The sequence below is a fragment of the Anomaloglossus baeobatrachus genome, chromosome 12 (assembly GCF_048569485.1).
Source record: "Anomaloglossus baeobatrachus isolate aAnoBae1 chromosome 12, aAnoBae1.hap1, whole genome shotgun sequence".
In the NCBI taxonomy this organism is placed as follows: Eukaryota; Metazoa; Chordata; class Amphibia; order Anura; family Aromobatidae; genus Anomaloglossus; species Anomaloglossus baeobatrachus.
In genome coordinates, this window is record NC_134364.1 from 21543806 (window position 1) to 21569198 (window position 25393).

Genomic DNA, 25393 nt, shown 5'->3' on the forward strand with positions numbered 1-25393 from the left:
TCGCAACCCAGGACTCTGTCCGGACGTGGCTCTCAACGCTTCAGATATGCTGTCCAGAAGCACAAGGCTTTCCCGGACAAGCGTTTTTACTAAACGCCTTATAACACACGTTGTCCCTTCCCCTCTGACGTTGTTAAGGGTTGGGCTCAGTGTCCCAAGGTGCCCCTCCAGTCTCTTGACTGGCGGCTAGATCAGTAGTAGCAGTGGCTGACGGTTCAACGCTCAAGAATGCCACGGACAGGCAGAGCTCCTAATGAGATCCATCTAGGAAGCCATAGGCGCGTCCGTTGCCCCAGCCTTTGCAGCAGTGTGGGCACTCCAGGCTATCTCAGCTGCTCGGTCTGAGATTAATGCGGTCATACTCTGCTCCGCAATTAGCGTCTTTGACGTCTCAGGCGTCGGTATTTTCTTCCTCCGCCGTGCATGCTGTCCTGGACTCGGCTAGCCGTACAGTGGTAGCATCCGCCACTCCGGTGGCAGTCCGCAGGGCCATGTGGCTACGCGAATGGAAGGCAGATTCTGCTTCCAAGAAGCTCTTGTCCGGTTTGCTTTTTTCTGGCGACCGATTGTTTAGCGAACAATTGGAGGAAACGATTGAGCAGTCCAAGGGAAAGGACTCGTGCTTACCCAGCCCAAACCAAAGAGACCTCAGCACCCTCAGCTAGGTCCCAATCCTCATCGTCCAACAGGCCACAGAAGAGCCAGAGAACCTCTTCTGCATGGCGGTCCAGGTCAGGGGAGCGGTCCCCACATGTCCAAGACCGATGGATGAGACATTCTGTCTTACGGTTACAGGATAGAGCTCAGTTCTCGTCCTCCGACTCGTTTCTTCAGAGCATCTCCGCCCCCCGAGCGAGCCGATGCACGTTTTCAGGCGGTAAACACTCCGACGGCAGGAGGAGTTGCGATCCCCGTTCCCCTTCAAGAACGTAGTCGCGGTTTTTACTCCAGCTCGTTCGTGGTACCAAGATAGGACGGATCACTCCGCCCCGTTCTGGACTTCACACTGCTCAACAGACAGAGAACCTGACGGTTCCGGATACTCTCATGCCTCGTGATGGAGTTTCATACTCTCTCAGCAATAGTGAAGCTTCCGCTGCATAAACAGCGCTCACTACAGACAGGGATGCACTCTCTCCTTCGGACACAGTCACACCCCTTAAGGCGCCTCACACACTTCCTAAGGAAGATGGTGGCAGCAATGGAGGCAGTTCCCTTGCGCAGATTCGTCTGCGTCCGCTTCTATCGGACACCGCAAATGGGACAGGAGGTCGACGTCCCTAAACAAGAACGCCTCTATTTCCCTTGCAAATCTTTCCGGCCCCAGCCGGCGCTGTGGTCACGACGGACGAGAGTCTGTCAGGGTGGGGAGCGGTCTTCCCCCGCCACAGGACTCAGGGAACCTGGACTCCGACAGAGTCTTCCCTTCAGATCAATGTTCTGGAGATAAGGGCAGTGTCTCTAGCCCTAAAGGCGTTCCAGCGGTGGCTGGAAGGCAGGCAGATCCGAATTCAGTCGGACAACGCCACGGCGGTTGCGTACATCAACCACCAGGGCGGCACACGCAGTCGTCAAGCCTTCCGAGAAGTTCGGCGGACTCTGCTGTGGGCGGAAGCCACAGCCTCCGCCACCTCCGCAGTTCACATCCCGGGCGTAGAAAACTGAGAAGCAGATTTCTCAGTCGCCAGGGCATGGAAGCAGGGGAAGGGTCTGTTCACCCGGACGTGTTTCTAGAGATCTGTTGCCGCTGGGGAACACCGGACGTCGATCTAATGGCGTCTCGGCACAACAACAAAGTCCCGGCATTCATGGCTCGGTCCAAGGATCACAGAGCTCGGGCGGCGGACGCGTTAGTTCAGGACTGGTCGCAGTTTCGACTTATGTATTTCCTCCTCTGACTCTACTGCCCAGAGGGTTACGCAAGATCAGGTCAGACTGCCGCCGCACCATCCTCGTCGCTCCAGACTAGCCGAGGAGTTCGTGGTACCCGGATCTGTGGCACCTCACGGTGGGTCAACCGTAGGCACTCCCAGACCGACCAGACTTGCTGTCTCAAGGGCCTTTTTTCCATCTGAATACTGCGGCCCTCATCCTGATGGTGTGGCCATTGAGCCCTGGCCCCTAGCGTCATCAGGGTTATCTCAAGATGTCATCGCCACCATGAGACAAGCCAGGAAACAACGTCCGCCGAGATTTAGCCCAGGACTTAGAGGATCCTCTTATCCTGGTGCTCTGATCAGGGTTTTACTCCCTGGCCGTTTGCCTTGTCCACTTTTCCTTCTTTCTTTCAACACCAGGCTACGGCTCAGCAGGTGTGTCAGGCGGCTACCTGGTCGAGTCTGCACACTTTCACGAAACACTATCAGGTACATGCCTCTGCTTCGGCAGATGCCAGCCTAGGTAGGCGACTCCTTCAGGCGGCAGTTGCCCACCTATAAGAGGGGGCCGTTTTCGGCTCTTTTTATCGAGGTATTCTTTTACCCACCCAGGGATTGCTTTTGGACATCCCAATTGTCTGGGTCTCCCAATGGAGCGACAAAGAAGGGAATTTTGTTTACTTACCGTAAATTCCTTTTCTTCTAGCTCCTATTGGGAGACCCAGCACCCGCCCCTGTTCCCTTCGGGCTGTTGTTCTTTTGTGTACACATGTTGTTCATGTTGAATTGTTCTTTTGGTTAATGGTTCAGTTCTCCGAACATCCTTCGGATTGAATTTACCTTAGACCAATTTATAAGTTTCCTCCTTCCTGCTTTGGCACCAAAACTGAGGAGCCCGTGATGCACGGGAGGGTGTATAGCAGAGGGGAGGGGTTACACTTTTTAAAGTGTAATACTTTGTGTGGCCTCTGGAGGCAGAAGCTATACACCCAATTGTCTGGGTCTCCCAATAGGAGCTAGAAGAAAAGGAATTTACGGTAAGTAAACAAAATTCCCTTCATTTCACTTTTGGATCTGTCATTATAAAGGTTAAGGAAATTTTAGGAGCTGGAAGGCTTAGCACCCCCCCCCCCCCCCATCCAAAGGGAGGAGGAGGATGCAACATAGAATATTCTTTAGCTGGCAGCACATGGGTAAGACAATTGCTGCCGTAGACAACAATGGTGTCTGAACTCATAACTTCCTTGGCACACTTGATCTATAACAGATTATCAGTATAATGGAAACAAAAGGTGACCCATAAACTGGTCTGTGATGCAGCAGAATTGCTGGCAGGGGCCGTCAGTGACAGCTCTGGGTCGGGCCGGGTAGAACAGGCCTCTTAGTATTTCGGCCCATAGTAATAGCCCCGGATAATCCCTATAACAGGGTGGGGTTTCATTGTATTTGTCTCAGCTATATTGTGCCCTCCACCCTAATACCTCCAGGAGATCTAAACTACAGCAATGTCTGTTTTTTATATTTATTTATTTTTTTTCTTTTTTGCAGACAAAGGAATTCATAGATGGAGGTTTACAGCCCGGGGGTGAGTGGTGCAGGCATTGCTCATTTCATCTGGTTTCAGTCTTTATAGCAAGGATTGAAAGAAAAAAAAAAACAAAAAAAATTAAATGGTGCGACTGATAGTGTTGTGTAAGCTCGCACCCTCCATAAGACATTCATGGGCAGAGTGCATACTAAAGTTCAGGTCACAGTTCAAATACTTTATAAAAGGGATGTCTTCTTTGTAAATTTGTAAAAGTTGTAAAGTCCTTATAAAAACGATCAACTTACTATTTAAGATTTGCAATCTTAGTTGACAGCTCGCGGCCTGGGTTACCGGCCACCTCTGCAGGGGCAGCTCCTAGACATGAGCTCACACTTGCCAGCTTTTATTTATTTATTTTTTTTGTGTGTGATAGTTTGAGCTCTGGATATTTCCATGGCTTAATGTTTGCTGCCTGTCGGATGCTGCAAAGACAAAGCTACCTGTGAATGCAGCATCCGAGAGAATATAATTTGGAGCTCCAGAAGAGCAAGGAGACCGCCCCTTTAAATACGCCAAGATTGTGCTTCCATTGAATGTGAATGGGATAGATTGTACCTTTTTTGCACCTACTCTGGAAAATATCCATTCAAATTCCTATTCCCACCAAGTAAAAGACTCTTTCAATAATAAAGACTGTTCACAATTCTAACAATTCTGTGCACAATAATAATTTCCTCCTGGCGTCTCTTCAGAGCGATGTGAAATCTTCCCAAGTGTTATTAACCTAAAGTGGAAGTAAAAATGTTCAAACACTCGACATCTGGACAGGAGAGGATTGGCATTAGAAATGCATTGGAGGAGAGGGAGGCCTGTGGAGGGAGAGCACAGGCTCCCTGCTCCATGGAGCCACCCCATAACTGGCCGGACGGTGCACCCATAGGCTTCCATCAGGCCCTCAGTGTTCCTGTATTCCCTTACTCTATATATAAACCCCCTCCGTTACTTGGCTGGGGGCTTATGGCTCTCACATCGCTGCTTGCACGGACTGTGCTCCCCACTGGGACACTCAGTACTAATAATTATTTTCTCTGCAGGTAAAGTCCTAATTCATGGGAATGCGGGAATCTCCAGGAGCGCTGCCTTGGTTATTGCTTACATCATGGAAACCTTCGGCATAAAATACAGGTAGCGACCAAAAAAACTCCCAACTAAAAAGTCTCGATTTGGTTCTATAAAATCGATGGTTTATACTTCATTGAAGGTGCAGAGGCAGTATATGAATCTGCAGAGGCAGTATATAAATCTGATGCTCTATGGATGTAGTAGAAATTAGCTTTACAGACCTCTTAAAAAGCCCTTGGATCATTTGTGGGACACTTTGATGTAAAATGTCAGGGCCTAAAACCTTAATCCACTCTGAATTTTTTTAGCCTGATTAGAAACTTTTATTTTTTGCCTTTTTCTGCCCTCTGTTCATGCGTTCTACCCTCTAATCTGGAAAGCTGCCACTCCTGCTATCTAAAGGGCTCGCTCACAGAACTGTATAACAGAGCGCTGTCCCATGTTTTATCTGATGGCACGCCAACCAATGTTTTATGGGGCAGTGACCTGCGGTTTTTTTCTTTCTTTTCTTATGCCGATTTGATGTTTGGGGGGGGGGCACAGCATGATGCAGTTTGAATCAGACAAAAAAGGGCAAGATGTACGACCAATTTTACCATATTATGACTGTACCCAGCATACATAAGCACAACCCAAGAGAAACAAGGGCAAAGCAGTCATGGGTCACACAAAGGACCATAAAGTCAATAATCAATACAACATCTTTTGCAAAAATATAATAAATATTTATTTAAATACAGTGCATAGCAAAAGTGACATTAGATAAACATCAACAAGGATTAATCAAGAACACTGATCAGGTTATAGTTGTGTCACTGATGAAAATCACGGGTCCACAGACCAATGGGGAGTAAAAGTACACTTGTGTCATCGGAGGACTCCTCAAAGTAACTATGCAAGGACAATATTTGCCCATCATAGAATAACAAGGCATATGCACAATTGAGAGGCATTACAGTACATGTCCAAAATGACAAGCACTCATTAAGTTAATAGTTCCCATTACTCAGAGGAGCCAAATCCATATAAAGACAGCCAGATAAGGAGTAAAGGATAATAAAGGCAAATAGAAAAACTCCCATCTGACACTCACCCATACTTGGTAGCCGTGGAGACCGAGTAAAACGTGCCCCGACGCGCACGTTTCGCTGACTTTATATGGATTTGGCTCCTCTGAGTAATGGGAACTATTAACTGAATGAGTGCCTGTCATTTTGGACATGTACTGTAATGCCTCTCAATTGTGCATATGCCTTGTTGTTCTATGATGGGCAAATATTGTCCTTGCATAGTTACTTTGAGGAGTCCTCCGATGACACAAGTGTACTTTTACTCCCCATTGGTCTGTGGACCCGTGATTTTCATCAGTGACACAACTTTAACCTGATCAGTGTTCTTGATTAATCCTTGTTGATGTTTATCTAATGTCACTTCTTTTGCTATGCACTGTATTTAAATAAATATTTATTATATTTTTGCAAAAGATGTTGTATTGATTATTGACTTTTGTGTGACCCATGACTGCTTTGCCCTTGTTTCTCTTGGGTTGAGCATGATGCAGTTTGCAGCACAAATCTGATGGCATGCACCCATGCTACAAGTGCGTGGAAATCATTGGACTGCACTCAGATGACATCAGAGTGCAGTCCCAGTTCTGCAGACTCACAGAATGGAGGTTTTTGTTCTCAATCTTCTCCTGACACTCCATCAGTTTCTCACACTAAGCTGACACTCAGATTGGAGTTTGATCGGAGTGTCGCTACCATAATCAGTCCGATTTTGTCTGACCCTGGACTGTAAGTGAGGGAAGGCTGCTGCGAGGAGCAGTGAGCCATTGAGATCTGAAGGATTTTCCTTTTCTTCGGCGCTCCATTGGGAGACCCAGACGATTGAGTGTATAGCTACTGCCTCCGGAGGCCACACAAAGTATTACACTAAAGTGTAAGGCCCCTCCCCTTCTGGCTATACACCCCCCGTGGGATCACGGGCTGCTCAGTTTTCAAGCTTTGTGCGAAGGAGGTCAGACATCCACGCATAGCTCCACTGTTTAGTCAGCAACAGCTGCTGACTATGTCGGATGGAAGAAAAGAGGGCCCATACTAGGGCCCCCAGCATGCTCCCGTCTCACCCCACTCTTGTCGGCGGTGTTTGTAAAGGTTGAGGTACCCATTGCGGGTACGGAGGCTGGAGCCCACATGCTGCTTTCCTTCCCCATCCCCACGAGGGCTCTGAGGGAAGTGGGATCTTACCGGCCTCCAGGCTCTGAGGCCGGGCTCCATCCACAGACCCGGAGATCCTGCTGGAATGGAGCGGAGTATCGTCAGGGACAGGCCCTGCAACGTTAAGGTACTCTGTGTCCCCGTATGGATCACACGCAGACACACCGCAGCATTGCTGGGTGTGTTAGTGCGCCGGGGACAACAGCGCTGCGCGCTTGGGCTATTACAACAGCTCGGCTGTGTGAGTTTATGTATGGGGAACGGCCGCGCCGGCCGCCGCTGGCTGTTTTACACTGCGGCGCGGCTGGGACTTGTGGTGCGCCGGGGACTTCCGCGCTGGCCGTGCTTATACGACGGCAGCGCTTATAAATCGATTCCCCGGCTTTTGCGGCCTAGTTTCGCTTCGTTCCCGCCCCCAGGCCTGACAGTCAGGGAAGGGGAGAGACGCTGTACAATGGTCAGCGCCGAGGGCTGGAGTCTTATTTACATACTCCAGCCCTCTAAACTGGGCACAGTGAGACGCCAGTTTCCCGCACTTTGTCTGGGGCACGCCCATGGCCCGCCCCTCTTCACAGGACGCCGGCAGCCATTCCTGCAGGCAGTCTAAGCTGGTGAACGGACACAGGCTCTGGGAGACCCAGCAAAGGGATTCTGGCGACCACATACCCGCTCATGCGGGCGGTAAGCAGCACCTTGGTGCTGACCCCTTTATTGCCAGTGTTTTGTGTTTATGCTTGTACCTATGTTGCAAGACCATGCACAGACACACGCCAGCATTGCTGGGTGTGTTAGTGCGCCGCGGACAACAGCGCTGCACGCTTGGATTATACTCACTGCAGCTTAGCTGAGTGAGTTTATCTGTGGGAAACTGCCGCGCCGGCCGCTGCTGGAGGCTGCGGCGCGGCTGAGACTTGTGGCTGTACGGTCGCTTCTTGGCGATATACCCCTAGATAGCTCTGAGGAGACAACAGCATGTCGTCAGCATAGAGCAAGGGGGCCAAGGCACAGGCTCTTTATGCTGTCTGTACCGCATGTGCGACTGCTTTACCGGCAGGTTCCACTAACCCCCATTGGGTAGAGTCTCTGCTAGTGGTGGCCCAGAGGGGCCACCTGTGAAACTGTCCAGAGGACAGAGTTTGCAGTTTTTTGCTGATAAAATGTCTAGGGCTATGGACAAAATTCTAGCAACTTTGCAGTCCAGGCCGGTGACGCAGACCATGGGCACTGTTGAACAATCCCCGGTCTCCCTCAGTTGGAACTAATCCGTGCTCCAAGGGGGTCCTATACATCCCAGACTGAAGGCTCTGACACGGACGACAGTCCCAGACAGCCTAAGCGAGCTCGCTGGGAGAGACCCTCGACTTCACACACTGGTCAGGGTCTCAGCGGGCGGATTCTCTGTATGATGAGGTAGCTGATCAGGTTCTGATCCTGAGACCGCTTTCATTCTGGATGCTCCTAATGGTGACGCCATGGTGAATGATCTCATAGCGCCCATCAATACACTGGTGGATATTTCTCCCTCAGCCCCTCCACTGGAGGAGGCAGCTTCACAGCAGGAGAAATTCCATTTCAGGTATCCCAAGCGTAAATTCAGTACTTTCTGGGCTACTCTGACTTCAGGGAAGCAGTCCAGAAACACTACGCTTATCCAGACAAGCTTGCTCCAAACGTCTTAAGGATACACGTTACCCTTCTCCCCCTGACGTGGTCAAGCGCTGGACCCAGGTCCTAAGGTGGATCCCCCAATCTCCAAGCTTGCGGCTAGATCCATAGTTGCAGTGGTAGATGGGACTTCACTTAAAGATGCCATTGACAGACAGATGGACCTCTGGTTCAAATCTGTCTATGACGCTATCGGCGTGTCGTTTGCTCCGGCATTCGCAGCCGTATGGGCACTCCAAGCTATTTCAGCTGGTCTTGCGCAGATGGGCACTGTCACACGTACATCTGGGCCGCAGGTGGCACCCTTAACCTCGCATATGTCTGCATTGCGACTTACGCTATTCATGCTGTCCTGGACTCTACGAGCCGTACGCCGGTGGCGTACGCCAACTCCGTGGTTTTGCGCAGAGCCTTGGGGTTAAGGGAATGGAAGGCAGATTCTGTTTCCAAAAAAGGGCTTAACCAATTTGCCATTATCTGGTAACAGACTGTTGGGTGAGCGATTGGATGAAATCAAACAGTCCAAGGGTAAGGATTCGTCCTTACTCCAACCCAGATCAAACAGTCGAGGTTTCGGTCCTTTCCAGGCTCGGGCAGGTCCCAATTCCTAGTCCAAAATGACTCAAATGGCTCAGAGGGGCTCAGATTCCTGGCGGGCTCACTCACGCCCAAAGAAGGCAGCCGGAGGAACCGCTACCAAGGCGGTTTCCTCATAACTTTCAGCCCTCTCTCCCTCTCTCCGCATCCGAGGTCGGGGGCAGACTCTCCCGCTTGGCGGCATTTAGCTGCCACAGGTCAAAGACCGGTGGGTGAGAGACATCTGTCTCACGTGTACAGGATAGTTTTGTTCTCATCCTCTGGCTCGATTCTTCACCTCCCGACCGAGCCGATGCTCTTCTGCAGGCAGAAGGAGTGGTAATCCCTGTTACCTTCAGGCACAAGTTCACGGTTTTTACTCCAATCTTGTTGTGGTGCCACAAAAAGGACTGCTCTTCCGTTCCGTTCTGGACCTAAAACTGCTCAACAAGCACGTGAAAACCAGGCGGTTCCGGATGGAATCCCTCCGCTCCGTCATTGCCTCAATGTCTCAAGGAGATTTCCTAGCATCATTAGACAGCAGGATGCTTATCTCCATGTGCCGATTGCTCCAGAGCACCAGCGTTTGCTACGATTCGTTATAGAAGACGAGCATCTTCAGTTCGTAGCCCTGCCCTTCGGTCTGGCGACAGCCCCACGGGTTTTCACCAAGGTCATGGCAGCAGTGGTAGCAGTCCTGCACTCTCAGGGTCACTCTGTGATCCCTTACTTGGACGATCTACTTGTCAAAGCACCCTCTCAAGAGGCATGCCAACACAGCCTGAACGTTGCGCTGGAGACACTCCAGAGTTTCGGGTGGATCATCACCTTTTCAAAGTCAAATCTGACCCCGACCCAATCGCTGACATATCTTGGCATGGAGTTTCATACTCTCTCAGCGATAGTGAAGCTTCCGCTGGACAAACAGCGTTCACTACAGACGGGGGTGCAGTCTCTCCTTCAAGGCCAGTCACACCCCTTAAGACGCCTCATGCACTCCCTAGCAAAGATGGTAGCAGCAATGGAGGCAGTCCCTTTCGCGCAGTTTCTTCTGCGTCCACTTCAATGGGACATTCTCCGCCAATGGGATGGGAAGTCGACGTCCCTAGACAGGAACGTCTACCTTTCTCAGACGGTCAAGGACTCTCTTCAGTGGTGGCTTCTTCCCACCTCATTGTCAAAAGGAAAGTCCTTCCTACCCCCATCCTGGGCGGTGGTCACGACAGACGCGAGTCTGTCAGGGTGGGGAGCAGTCGTTCTCCACCACAGGGCTCAGGGTACGTGGACTCAGCAGGAGTCCACCCTTCAGATCAATGTTCTGGAAATCTGGGCAGTATATCTTGCCCTGCAAGCCTTCCAGCAGTGGCTGGGAAGCAAACAGATCCGAATTCAGTCGGACAACTCCACAGCGGTGGCATACATCAACCACCAAGGCGGAACACGCAGTCGGCAAGCCTCCCAGGTAGTCCGGCGGATCCTCATGTGGGTGAAAGACATCCACCATATCCGCAGTTCACATCCCGGGCGTAGAAAACTAGGAAGCAGACTTCCTCAGTCGCCAGGGTATGGACGCAGGGGAATGATCTCTGCACCCGGACGTGTTTCAGGAAATCTGTAGCCGCTGGGGGATGCCGGACGTCGACCTAGTGGCGTCTCGGCACAACAAGAAGGTCCCGATTTTCATGGCGCGGTCTCACGATCAAAGAGCTCTGGCGGCAGGCGCCTTAGTTCAGGATTGGTCGCAGTTCCAGCTACCCTATGTGTTTTCCCCATCTGGCACCGTTGCCCAGAGTGCTACGCAAGATCAGCTCCAATTGCCGCCGCGCCATCCTCGTCGCTCCAGACTGGCCGAGGAGGTCATGGACCCGGATCTGTGGCATCTCACGGTCGGCCAACCGTGGGCACTACCAGACCGGCCAGACTTACTGTCCTGAACCTAACTGTGTGGCCATTGAGTCCTGGATCCTAGCGTCTTCAGGATTATCTCAAGACGTCATTGCCACCATGAGACGGGCTAGGAAGCCGACGCCTGCCAAGATCTACCACAGGATGTGGAAGATATTCTTCTCTTAGCGCTCTGCTCAGGGAGTGTCTCCCTGGCCATTTGCATTTGGAAAAAGGGTTGTCGCTCGGCTCCATTAAAGGACAAGTCTCAGCGCTATCTGTATTCTTCAGAAGCGCCTAGCAAGTCTTCCTCAGGTACACACGTTCCTGCAGGGGGTTTGTCACATTGTCCCTCTGTACAAACGGCCGTTAGACCCATGGGATCTGAACAGGGTACTAATTGCTCTCCAGAAGCCGCCCTTCGAGCCTCTGAGGGATGTTCACTTTCTCGATTTTCACAGAAAGTGGCCTTTCTGGTAGCGGTCACGTCTCTTAGGAGAGTGTCCGAACTAGCAGCGCTGTCATCCAAAAGCTCCCTTCCTGGTGTTTCACCAAGACAAGGTAGTGCTGCGCCCGATTCCGGAGTTCTCCCTAAGGTGGTATCCCCTTTCATATCAATCAGGATATCTCCTTACCTTCCTTTTGCCTCACCCAGTTCATCGATATGAAATGGATTTGCATTTGTTGGATCTGGTGAGAGCACTCAGAATCTAAATTTCCCGCACGGCGCCCCTGCGCCGCTCGGATGCACTCTTTGTGCTTGTCGCTAGTCAGCGTAAAGAGTCGCAGGCTTCCAAATCCACCCTGGCTCGATGGATCAAGGAACCAATTCTTGAAGCCTACCGTTCTGCTGGGCTTCTGGTTCCATCAGGGCTGAAGGCCCATTCTACCAGAGCCGTGGGTGCGTCCTGGGCATTACGGCACCAGGCTACGGCTCAGCAGGTGTGCCAGGCAGCTACCTGGTCGAGTCTGCACACTTTCACCAAGCATTATCAGGTGCATACCTACGCTTAGGCGGATGCCAGCCTAGGTAGAAGAGTCCTGCAGGCGGCGGTTGCCTCCTCGTAGGGAAGGGCTGTTTTGCAGCTCTAACATGAGGTATTAATTTACCCACCCAGGGACTGCTTTTGGACGTCCCAATCGTCTGGGTCTCCCAATGGAGCGCCGAAGAAGGGAATTTTGTTACTTACCGTAAATTCCTTTTCTTCTAGCTCCAATTGGGAGACCCAGCACCCGCCCTGTTTCCTTCGGGATTTTTGGTTTGTTCGGGTACACATGTTGTTCATGTTGAACGGTTTCAGTTCTCCGATGTTACTTCGGATTGAATTTGTTTAAACCAGTTATTGGCTTTCCTCCTTCTTGCTTTAGCACTAAAACTGAGCAGCCCGTGATCCCACGGGGGGTGTATAGCTAGAAGGGGAGGGGCCTTACACTTTTTAGTGTAATACTTTGTGTGGCCTCCGGAGGCAGTAGCTATACACCCAATCGTCTGGGTCTCCCAATTGGAGCTAGAAGAAAAGGAATTTACGGTAAGTAACAAAATTCCCTTCTTTTTTTTTTTTTGTGGCAAAAAGCCCAGATGCTGTGCAATTGCCAATGATTTAAACCCCCCCTGCAATAATTGAAAACAATTGCTTAACGTTTTACATTTAGGAAGCAAATGAGTGATTACAAAAAACCCAGCCAAATGTGTGCAACAAAGGGTGCAAATACTGGAGCGTGCCGAGGTGCAACAAAGGAGCTTAAATACATTTTGACTTGCATGAATCTTGGTGCTGGTATTAAAATGGGTCATCATCAGACAGGTCTTGTCAGGAGGTTGGAAAATAAAAATATAGAGGAGCTATTCCTGCACTGCCCATGTGCTGGGGAAAATGGCTGCTATGAATAAAGCAACAATACATACAAATAATGGAAGCAAGAACGATTTAAAGGGATTAGTGACTGTCACAATGTTGCTGTAGAAGAAACCTGGGATATACAGGCTGGGTAATGTCCAGAGTCACTTGGGTTTTGTTTTTGTTTTTTTTTTTTTTGCTTTGAACCCCCAAAAAAGCTGGGTGAACACCCCAAGCAGTTATGCAGCAAAAGGGAATGAAATGAATGAAGTACTTTGTTACAGAAGTGCAGTTTTTAAAAAGGACTGTCAAATAATTGAGAACGATAATCAGGGCACTGCTCAATACGAGGAATATTTTTGGCAAAGGCCATGCGCTTTTTGCTGAAATGAACAAAATGGCATGGCAGAAAAAGTTCCTGCAACAGCTCATTCAAAAGTCCAGAATAATCCAAGAAAGTTATGCAAGAAATGAAGGCACTCACTGATCTTTGCTGTGCAGTGAAAACATTTTAACCCCTTCACCCCCGGCCACTAAAACACCCTAATGACCAGGCCATTTTTTTGCAATTCTGACCAGTGTCACTTTGACAGGTTATAACTCTGGAACGCTTCAACGGATCCTGGCGATTCTGAGATTGTTTTTTTGTGACATATTGTGCTTCATGTCAGTGGTAAATTTAGGCCGATATTTTTTGCGTTTTATTTGTGAAAATTTAGGAAATTTTGCAAAAATTTTGAAAATTTCGCAATTTTCAAACTTTGAAAATTTATGCCCATAAATCTGAGATGTCACACAAAATAGTTACTTAATAACATTTCCCACTTGTCTACTTTACATCAGCGCAATTTTCGAAACAAATTTTTTTTTTCGTTAGGAAGTTAGAAGGGGTCAAAGGTCATCAATTTCTCATTTTTCCAACAAAATTTACAAAATAATTTTTTTTAGGGACCACATCACATTTGAAGTGACTTTGAGAGACCTAGGTGACAGAAAATACCCAAAAGTGACACAATTCTAAAAACTGCACCCCTCACACTGCTCAAAACCACATCCAAGAAGTTTATTAACCCTTTAGGTGCTTCACAGGAACCAAAGCAATGTGGAAGGAAAAAATGAAAATTTTACTTTTTAACACAAAAATGTTACTTCAGCCATAAAATTTTTATTTTTACAAGGGAGAAAAGAGAAAGTGCACAATACAATTTATTGTGCATGTTCTCCTGAGTACGCTGATACCCCATATGTGGTAAAAATCAATTGTTTGGGCGCACGGCAGAGTACGGAAGGGAAGGAGCGCCATTTGAATTTTTGAACGCAAAATTAGCTGCACTCATTAGCTGACGCCATGTCGGGTTTGAAGACCCCCTGAGGTGCCTAAACAATGGAGCTCCCCCACAAGTGACCCCATTTTGGAAACTAGAGCCCTCAAATAATTTTTCTAGATGTTTGGTGAGCACTTTGAACACCTGGGGGCTTCACAGAAGTTTATAACGTTGAGCTGTGAAAAGAGAAATTTTTTTTTTACCACAAAACGGTTGCTTCAACTAGGTAGCTTTTTTTTCTTTGTCGCTCCATTGGGAGACCCAGACAATTGGGTGTATAGCTTCTGCCTCCGGAGGCCACACAAAGTATTACACTTTAAAAAGTGTAACCCCTCCCCTCTGCCTATACACCCTCCCGTGGATCACGGACTCCTCAGTTTTATGCTTTGTGTGGAAGGAGGATTCTGCAGTGGGTGGAAGCCACAGCCTCCACCATCTCCGCAGTTCACATCCCGGGCGTAGAAAACTGGGAAGCAGATTTTCTCAGTCGTCAGGGCATGGATGCGGGGGAATGGTCTCTACACCCAGAAGTGTTTCGAGAGATCTGTCGCCGCTGGGGAACGCCGGACGTCGATCTCATGGCGTCACGGCACAACAACAAAGTCCTGGCATTCATGGCCCGGTCTCAGGATCACAGAGCTCTTGCGGCGGACGCGTTAGTTCAGGATTGGTCGCAGTTTCGACTGCCTTATGTGTTTCCTCCTCTGGCGATGCTGCCCAGAGTGTTACGCAAGATCAGGTCCGACTGCCGTCGCGCCATTCTCGTCGCTCCAGACTGGCCGAGGCGGTCGTGGTACCCGGATCTGTGGCATCTCACGGTGGGTCAACCGTGGGCACTTCCAGACCGCCCAGACTTGCTGTCACAATGCCCGTTTTTCCATCTGAATTCTGTGGCCCTCAACCTGACTGTGTGGCCACTGAGTCCTGGCTCCTAGCGTCTTCAGGGTTATCTCAGGATGTCATTGCCACCATGAGACAGGCCAGGAAACCAACGTCCGCCAAGATCTATTACAGGTCTTAGCAAATCTTCTTATCCTGGTGCTCTGATAACTGTTTTCCTCCATGGCCGTTTGCCTTACCTACTTTTCTTTCATTCCTTCAATCCGGACTGAACAAGGGTTTGTCACTCGGCTCTCTCAAGGGCCAAGTATCGGCGCTCTCCGTGTTTTTTCAAAAGTGCCTAGCCAGGCTTCCGCAGGTCCGCACGTTCCTGCAGGGAGTTTGCCACATAGTCCCACCTTACAAGCGTCCGCTGGAACCTTGGGATCTTAACAGGGTGCTAACGGCTCTTCAGAAACCACCTTTCGAGCCGCTGCGGGATGTCTCTTTATCACGTCTTTCGCAGAAGGTGGCATTTCTAGTGGCAGTTACATCACTCCGGAGAGTGTCTGAGCTTGCAGCGCTGTCATGCAAAGCCCCCTTCCTGGTGTTTCACCAGGATAAGGTGGTTCTGCGTCCTGTCCCGGAATTTCTCCCTAAGGTGGTATCCCCTTTTCATCTCAATCAGGATATCTCCTTGCCTTCATTTTGCCCTAATCCAATTCACCAATGTGAAAAGGATTTGCACTCCTTAGATCTGGTGCGAGCACTCCGACTCTACGTGTCTCGCACGGCGCCCCTGCGCCGTTCAGATGCGCTCTTTGTCCTTGTCGCTGGCCAGCGTAAGGGTTCGCAGGCTTCCAAGTCAACCTTGGCTCGGTGGATCAAGGAACCGATTCTCGAAGCCTACCGTTCTTCTGGGCTTCCGCTTCCTTCAGGGCTGAAAGCCCATTCTACCAGAGCCGTGGGTGCGTCCTGGGCATTGCGGCACCGGGCTATGGCTCAGCAGGTGTCAGGCAGCTACGTGGTCTAGTCTGCACACTTTCACGAAACACTATCAAGTGCATACCTATGCTTCGGCAGACGCCAGTCTAGGTAGGCGAGTCCTTCAGGCGGCGGTCGCCCACCTGTAAGAGGGGGCCGTTTCGGCTCTTTTTATTGAGGTATTCTTTTACCCACCCAGGGACTGCTTTTGGACGTCCCAATTGTCTGGGTCTCCCAATGGAGCGACAAAGAAGGGAATTTTGTTTACTTACCGTAAATTCCTTTTCTTCTAGCTCCTATTGGGAGACCCAGCACCCGCCCCTGTGCCCTTCGGGCTGTTGTTCTTTTGTGTACACATGTTGTTCATGTTGAATTGTTCTTTTGGTTCATGGTCTTTAGTTCTCCAAACATCCTTCGGATTGAATTTACCCCAGACCAATTTATAAGTTTTCTCCTTCCTGCTTTTGCACCAAAACTGAGGAGCCCGTGATCCACGGGAGGGTGTATAGGCAGAGGGGAGGGGTTACACTTTTTAAAGTGTAATACTTTGTGTGGCCTCCGGAGGCAGAAGCTATACACCCAATTGTCTGGGTCTCCCAATAGGAGCTAGAAGAAAAGGAATTTACGGTAAGTAAACAAAATTCCCTTTTTTCACAAGGCTATCAGGAAAAAATGCACCATAAAACGTATTGTGCAATTTTTCCTGAGTACGTAGATACCTCACATGTGGTGGAAAGTAATTGTTTGAGCACATGGTGGGGCTCAGAAGAGAAGGAACGCCATTTGACTTTTCAAACGCACAGACTCAGTGCACTGATCGGCCGCTGCAGGACGCACGGTCGGATGCGATACAAAAAGCGTCGGATACGTATAAAAAAAGTCACGCCAAAAATTGACCATGGATGCAGATATGTTATGTGCATCCCTGATCAGTGCTTGGCGGGACGCACGGACGGATGGGATACAAAAAGCGTTGCGGATACGGAAAAAAGTCCCGCCAAAAATTGAGCAGGGATGCAGATCCGTTATCTGCATCCCTGATCAGCGCTCAGCAGGACGCACGGACGGATGAGGTGTAAAAATGGACAGGGTACAGAAAAAAAGTTATACTCACAGTACCCAGAGGATCACTGACCAGAAGAGCTGCAGAGGAACAAGAAGGCAGTGAGATGGACAGCTTTACAGGAGCAGCAGGCAGATCAGCAGAATGCCCAGGAAGGACCCAGCGATGGAGGCAGATGTGATCGGGCCGGTGAAGACAGGTAAGAGGACGTCGGGGGAGAGCAGAGGGGGAGGGGGGGGGGTGAGAGCAGAGGGGGGAGGTGAGAGCAGAGGGGGGGGGGGGGGAGCAGAGGGGGAGACCGGAGTGGGAGCTGCAGAAGCAGAATAGAGATAATGGGGGAGGCAGTCAGATCGCGGGGGGAGCAGATCGGGATGTCGGGGGGGGGGGGGGGGGGGGGGGGTGGGGGGGGGGGTGGGGAGAGCAGATCGGGATGTCGGGGGGGCAGATCGCAGGGGGGCACGCGCAGGGGCACCACGGGAGCGCGCACGGGCTGCAAGGTGAGCACAGTACTCACGTGCAGCAGGAGCGGTGACCTCAGCTACGGCGGCGGCAGCAGCAGCGGTGGCGTGGTACCACAAGTACCAGCCACTGCACGCTGCAGACATGTTGGGGGAGGGCTCGCAGGCCAGCACAGGCCTGGGGAGGGCGGCCACCGGCAGATCAGACCGCCCCACTGCACACTGATTGGAGCGATTGCGCGTCATAGCACGATCGCTCCAATCAGTGCTGCAGGGGCTGGGGGCGACATGTTTGAGGTCCACCTATGATATGCTGCAGCAGCTGTGGCATCTCATAGCTGGATCTCAGTATCGCACTAATTCGGGCATTTTTGCCGAAATTAGTGCGAACGATGTGGTTGGCGGTTCAGATTTGAACAGCCAATCACATTGATCGTCGATAGGGGGTGGCGATGCCGTCCCCCCTGGGGTCAAGCAAAGGTCCCCTGCTGTAAAACAGCAGGGGACATCATTTGAAAGCCGTTGCTATGGCCACGGCAATCAAATGAAGTTTAGGCAGTAAAATTAAGTCCTTGGTCGTTAAGTCACGTTAAAATAGGACGTAATTTTACTGCCCGCGGTCGTGAAGGGGTTAATCACGGGTGGACGTTGCATGCTGTGGCAAGCGGGGAGGGGGTGAGACAACGCGTCAGACGATGGCCGTTTTGCACTTTCACAGCATTTCGACGGGTCTAGACCTGTTGAAGCACAGAGTGCGAAACGGCCGTCTGACGCGTTGTCCCGTCTCACCCCCTCCCCGCTTGCCACCGCATGCAACTTCCACCCGTGATTAAAATGTTTTCACTGCACAGCAAAGATCGGCGAGTGCCTTCATTTCTTTCATACCCATTTCTTTAAAAAGATGATACTGCCCTGTAATCGTCGGTCTTGTTTCGATGTTAGATCATGTCCTCGGTGTCCCGAGCGCTGCCGTGCTGTGCGGGCTCCGGACAGTCCGGCTAGAAGCATTGCCTGGGAACAAAGTGCAGGTATATGATGAGTGGAACGGATGTCAAGAGACTTGTTTTGACATCGCCTCCCTAGAGTTGTGAAGAGGAGGCGTCATTTAGGATTTTGGGGGTTCAAATCTCCCAAATTACTCTTTGGACATTAACCAACCAGTATGTTCCAGGTTTCATCTAAAAGAACCTTGTAACAGTCACTGTCTAATCACTGTAAATAGTTTTTGCTTCCATTATTTACTGATTACTAATATTACTAATTAATATTATTTCATTGTAGCCATTGTCCCCAGCACATGGGCAGCGCAGGAATATCCCCTCTGTATAAAGCTACGTTCACACACTGCATCTTGTACTGCAATTTTGGTGCCACAAAGATGCATCCAAATGCATGAATTTCCTTCCCCCAGTAAAGTTTGAGGTTTGTTTTGCTGTCTACACTGGGCATCTTTTTTTTTTTTTTTTTTTTTTTGGGCTGTGTTTTTGAAGATGCAGCATGTCCATTCTTTGCAGGGTTTTTTTCCAGTATTTCTGAGCCCTTCAAGTAAATGGTTTTGACTAAAAAAAAAAAAAAAAAAAAAAAAAAAACCCGCATTGGGCAAAATGCAGTAAAAAGCGCATCAAATGCATGCGTTTGTGTTTTTGCCACTGGTACGTTTTTTGTGGTTAAGAAAAGATGCAGTGTGTGTGTGGATATACATGAAGGTGTACATGACCTTCTTAATTACACCTTACAAGGGTTGAGCCTGGGAAATGTCAGCAATAGAAATATTACACTATGCGCTCACTGACCTGTCACCACTTTACTCCTAGGGATGCCTTCACCTACGTCCAAGAAAGAAGGTTCTGCATTAACCCCAATGCTGGATTTGTACATCAACTTCAGGTAATGATTATATTTTTATTTGTGTGCGTTAGAACGGTCAAGGGAGAAATTTGGGTAAGACTGCTAATGGAGTCTTTGTTCAGGGCACCAGAGGCACGGGTCCAAATTGGGTATCTGTGCAGATATTATGAGACTCAATCAATGAACACAGGACATGTTCTCTGAGCTCAGGCTTGCGTCTGAACTCGTGTATTCAATGGATCAGATATTAGTATTACATTTCAACCTTCAGACATGTACAAAAGTATCAATTTGTTTTTTCTCACATTAAAACAGTACAGGGAGGTGCATAGGGACATAGAAACCCACATTTCATCCCACAGATGACACATTCCTCTTTTGTGTGAAACTACTGATAAGCATAAATACTTTCTCTGTTCATTGTACATCTGTTCACTTGTCCTTGGTTAACCCTCTCTTGAACATACAACTTAGAATCATATTATGGCATCTGTAAGATTGCCATATAGACACACAGATAATTATGCAACTAAATCTATATTTTGATTATTTACATACACAGATAATCTTATTACGTTTGAACAATCTATAGCCCAGGCTACCTTCCCAGGTCTATGTTGGATATGTTTCTCTTTGATTTATAATGGGGTGAATGCTCTGCAGCCAATGAAGAACCTTTTAGAGGAACAATTATATTTGGGGCTGAGGATTGGTCCTTTAATATTATAGTCCTGGACAACCACTTTGACTAGCACAGGTGATAAAGTTCAGACAAAACACGAATACATAAAATATTCAGTTTTCTTCTGTCAGTAGCGATGTAATTATCACAGTTAATAACCCGGGTGCAGCTCACTAGAGCTTTGTTCAGCTGGGATGTTGTAATCTTCAGGGGTCCATCCATTGAGCATTAATCTGCCTTGTAGCTGCCACTTACCCTGCTCTTCTCAATCTGCAGGAATATGAAGCCATCTATCTAGCAAAATTAACCATCAAAATGATGTCCCCTCTGCAGTTGGGGAGGACGTTCTCCTTACAGTCTGGTGCTGCAGGTAAGCGTCCATTGATGTAGTATTGCTGGAGATCTGACATTGTGGTAGATGGGTATTACTGGGGCATAAGTGTCAGTGGACAGATGCCTAGATATCCATCCGTACAGCAGCCATTATACTGTCAAGGTAGAGATTTTTGGTGAAGATTGCTAATTGAGTCTTCGTTTGGGATATCCAGAGACGGTGCCGTATTAGCTATATATATATATATAGAGAGAGAGAGAGATCTCAGAGCCGATATTAATGTATCAGACCATGAATACATGAGACATGTTCTCCTTGAGCCAGCATCACCAACTGACCCGTGTATTAGATCCAATTATACAATATGCATGAATGACCTTGAAGCTAGACAGGGAGTACTTTTACTCCTTAATTTCTCACTGCGCACTTTGTTTCTGTACATTCTTTCTGTGTGAACATTACTGATAACACTTTTGCAGCTTCACATTCTGGCTTCATTATCTTTGGTTAACTCCTTCATGACTTATACAGCTTAGAATTTTATTAAGGGTCTATGCGATGGCTACATAGACAGACAGATAATTAGGCAACTACATCTACATTTTGATTATTTATATACACAGATATTCTTATTACATTTGAACAAACAAGCTATAGCTCAGGCGACCTCCACAGTACCACCTGAGTGTATACACCCAGAAGTGGTAGTAAACGTAGTGACTTTTTGCTTTTCTTGTGTTTAGGAAGCCTGAAGCGAACGCTCGAAGAGGAAGATGACCTTGGGAATATGCACACGTCTGCAGCTTATGACGGCTGATTTCCTGACCCACAGGAGCCTGGTTACCCACACGGCTCCCATCACCTTCTTGCCCGGGTGCTGCTATCATCCTTTATAAACCATAACTGAACTTTCCATGGATGAGTGGATTTCACTGATTGTTTTACTGCTTTTTACACAGCTGTTTTATTGAGGGGGAAAAAAAACATTTGTTTTGATGTGCAAAGAGGTATTACTGCAATAAGGCACTTTTTCATACTTGAAGTTTGTTTTTTTTTGTTTGTTTTTTCTATAATATAAAGTAATTTCATGCAATGCAACCGATGGGAGGGGAGACCTGTTTCTACCTAAAAAAAAGTTATTTAATTTATAAGAGAAGAAAAGCTTTAGTATCGAAATGTTTGCTAAACTTTGTTTTTTGTAAATACATTTTATAGGTTTAGAAATTCTGGAAATTTTTAACAAATCACATTCTCTACACCCCGGATCATTGGGGCAGATTGTACACTGTTGATATAACCTTCTAAAATAATCAGTCCTTTTTTTTTATGCAATTTATATTGTGGCTTTTGGCCTGAGGGGGTTAAAAAAAAAAAATAGGAACAAAGCTGGTTCCTCTATAAAACAGATTGTTCTGATGTTTTTCAAATAAACATGTAAATTTAATATCGAAATCTTGAGTGTTGGGTTATGTGACCTGGAAGGTGGAGGACGAGCGGCTGGTATCATTCATATGTGGACAAATGTCAAACTATTGATCAACCTGTTGGGGTGGCTGATAACAGAGAGCAATAATTGTACCTCTGAGGAAGGATGTCAGCGTTCACATCAATCTCAACCTGTCTGACACTTATCAGTCTGATCAGGGCAGGAGAAAAAGCTCAGGACCTTCAGACTTTTTGTCAATTACCTGAAGGGTCTTTTTGCTAGTAAAAACCTGCAGAAGCTTGGAAGGAAAAAGCCCCCAAATGTGGTGAGGGGAACACTATGTACCTGATCAACAATAATAAATCAAAACCTCATCTACCTTGTGCAAGGCTGATTACACTGGGAGCGCCGTATGTGATCGTCTATATCTTTCTGCACTTGTTCATGAATCGGTAGCATCTGACGCCAGCATGCCACGTCATAAAGATTGATGTAAACATTTGTTTTGATGAATCTGGTCCTGGGAGTTGTAGCTGAGCCGTGTTATTGTATTGTACTGTGCGACACTTGGGTAGATCAATGAAGCCAAAAAACAACTTTCTTTGTCGCTCCATTGGGAGACCCAGACAATTGGGTGTATAGCTTCTGCCTCCGGAGGCCACACAAAGTATTACACTTAAAAGTGTAAAGCCCCTCCCCTTCTGCCTATACACCCCCCCGTGCATCACGGGCTCCTCAGTTTTTATGCTTTGTGCGAAGGAGGCTGACATCCACGCATAGCTCCACATCTTAGTCAGCAGCAGCTGCTGACTATGTCGGATGGAAGAAAAGAGGGCCCATAACAGGGCCCCCAGCATGCTCCCTTCTCACCCCATTCTAGTCGGCGGTGTTGTTAAGGTTGAGGTACCCATTGCGGGTACATAGGCAGGAGCCACATGCTGTTTTCCTTCCCCATCCCTTAATGGGCTCTGGGTGAAGTGGGATCCTAATCGGTCTCCAGGCACAGGGGACCGTGCTCCCTCCGCAGCCCCTGGGGAATCTGCTGGACAGGAGCCGGGTATCGTCAGGGACAAGGCCCTGCTGCTTTGAGGTACTCTGTGTCCCCGTGGGGACCGCGCATGGAGCGCTTGTGCCATATACACTGCAGCACTGCTGGGTGTGTTAGTGCGCCGGGGACTACCGCGCCGGCCGCGCTTATATGCCGGCCGCGCTTATAACTTTAGTCCCCGGCTTTTGCGGCCTAGTATCGCATATTCCCGCCCCCAGGCCTGTCAGTCAGGGGAAGGGCGGGACGCTGTACAGGACGTCAGCGCTGAGGGCTGGAGCATACTCTGTATCCTCCTCCCCCCTCATTCAGCACAGTGGGGCTCCAGATTCCCGCACTTTCTAGGGCACGCCCACGGCCCCCTCCTCCCCACAGAACGCCGGCAGCCATTCCTGTCAGCACTTCTAACGCTGGAGAGGAGAGACAACAGGCTCTGGGAGGCTCAGGCAGGGAATCTGGTGATCACACAACCGCTTTTTAGCGGTCGGTAAGCAGCACCTGAGGTGCTGGCCCCACTGAGTGCCGGAGTGTACATATATATATATATATGCTTATATGCTATACATTTACACTGTACGGTCGCACTGTTGATTTTTGGCTATATACCCTCCTGGATTGTACTCAGAGGAGACAACAGCATGTCGTCCGCAAAAAGCAAGGGTGCCAAAGCACAGGCTTGCTTTGCAACCTGTACTTCATGTGCGGCTATACTACCGGCAGGTTCCACTGACCCTCATTGTGTGCAATGCTCGGCCCCTGTGGCACTTACTCAGCCGGAGCCTCTGCTACTGGTGGCCCAGGTGGAACCACCTGCTACCACTGTCCAGGTGACAGGGACGGAGTTTGCAGTATTTGCTGACAAACTGTCTGAGAGTATGGATAAATGGTCTGCTAGGATACTTGAAGCCTTACAGTCCAGACCGGTGACTCAGGCCCCGGGCACTGTTCAATCATTGACCTCAGGCCCCCCTCAATTGGAGCAGCAAAGTGCTCCTGGGGTGACCCATGGATCCCGGGGTGAGGTCTCTGACATGGACCGCAGTCCCAGGCCGCCTAAGCGGGCTCGCTGGGAAATTCACTCGACTTCATCACACTATTCAGGGTCTCAGCAGGAGGACTCTCTGGATGATGAAGCGGAGGTAGCAGATCAGGATTCTGATCCTGAGACCGCTCTCAACCTGGATACACCTGATGGTGACGCCATAGTGAATGACCTTATAGCAACCATCAATCAGGTGTTGGATATTTCTCCACCAGCTCCTACAATTGAGGAGTCAGCTTCTCAGCAGGAGAAATTCCGTTTCAGGTCTCCCAAGCGTACATTGAGTATGTTTCTGGATCACTCTGACTTCAGAGAGGCAGTCCAGAAACACCGAGCTTGTCCAGATAAGCGTTTTTCCAAGCGCCTTAAGGATACACGTTATCCCTTCCCCCCTGACGTTGTCAAGGGCTGGGCTCAGTGTCCTAAGGTGGATCCTCCTGTCTCCAGACTGGCGGCTAGATCCATAGTTGCAGTGGAAGATGGGGCTTCACTCAAGGATGCCACTGACAGACAGATGGAGCTATGGTTGAAATCCATCTATGAAGCTATCGGCGCGTCTTTTGCTCCAGCATTCGCAGCCGTCTGGGCACTCCAAGCTATCTCAGCTTGTCATGCGCAGATTAATGCAGTCACACGTACATCTGCTCCGCAAGTGGTGTCCTTAACCTCTCAGGCGTCGGCGTTTGCGTCCTACGCCATTAATGCTGTCCTGGACTCTACGAGCCGTACGGCGGTAGCATCCGCCAATTCGGTGGCAGTCCGCAGGGCCATGTGGCTACGTGAATGGAAGGCAGACTCCGCTTCCAAAAAGTTCTTAACCGGTTTGCCATTTTCTGGCGACCGCCTGTTTGGTGAGCGATTGGATGAAATCATTAAACAATCCAAGGGAAAGGACTCATCCTTACCCCAGTCCAAACCAAACAGACCTCAACCACGGAAGGTACAATCGAGGTTTCGGTCCTTTCGGCCCGCGGGAAGGTCTCAGTTCTCGTCCAAAAGGATCAGAGGAACTCCGATTCATGGCGGTCTAAGTCACGTCCTAAAAAGACCGCCGGAGGAACCGCTCCCAAGGCGGCCTCCTCATGACTCTCGGCCTCCTCACACCGCATCCTCGGTCAGTGGCAGGCTTTCCCGCTTTTGCGACGCCTGGCTGCCACAGGTAAAAGACCGATGGGTGAGAGACATTCTATCCCACGGTTACAGGATAGAGTTCAGCTCTCGTCCTCCGACTCGATTTTTTCAGAACATCTCCGCCCCCCGAGAGAGCCGATGCTCTTCTTCAGGCGGTGTGCACTCTGAAGGTGGAAGGAGTGGTGATCACTGTTCCTCTTCAGCAACAGGGTCACGGTTTTTACTCCAACTTGTTTGTGGTACCGAAAAAGGACGGATCCTTCCGTCCTGTTCTGGACCTAAAACTGCTCAACAAACACGTAAAAACCAGGCGGTTCCGGATGGAATCGCTCCGCTCCGTCATCGCCTCAATGTCCCAAGGAGACTTCCTGGCATCAATCGACATCAAAGATGCTTATCTCCACGTACCGATTGCACCAGAGCATCAGCGCTTCCTGCGTTTCGCCATAGGAGACGAACACCTTCAGTTCGTGGCACTGCCTTTCGGCCTGGCGACAGCCCCACGGGTCTTCACCAAGGTCATGGCA

At 49.2% G+C, this 25393-nt stretch overlaps 1 protein-coding gene across 1 annotated transcript in view; it reads left to right on the plus strand.

Moving 5' to 3' along the window:
- Positions 1–21674, plus strand: part of STYX (serine/threonine/tyrosine interacting protein) — a 32976-nt gene extending 11302 nt beyond the window's left edge. The window contains exons 6-10 of the mRNA XM_075330909.1: positions 3426–3462; positions 4500–4590; positions 19173–19245; positions 20165–20258; positions 20966–21674. Coding sequence (XP_075187024.1) covers positions 3426–3462; positions 4500–4590; positions 19173–19245; positions 20165–20258; positions 20966–21039 — 369 coding nt within the window. The 3' untranslated portion in view covers positions 21040–21674. The remainder of the gene's footprint in view (positions 1–3425; positions 3463–4499; positions 4591–19172; positions 19246–20164; positions 20259–20965) is intronic.
- Positions 21675–25393: the final 3719 nt, after the last annotated feature.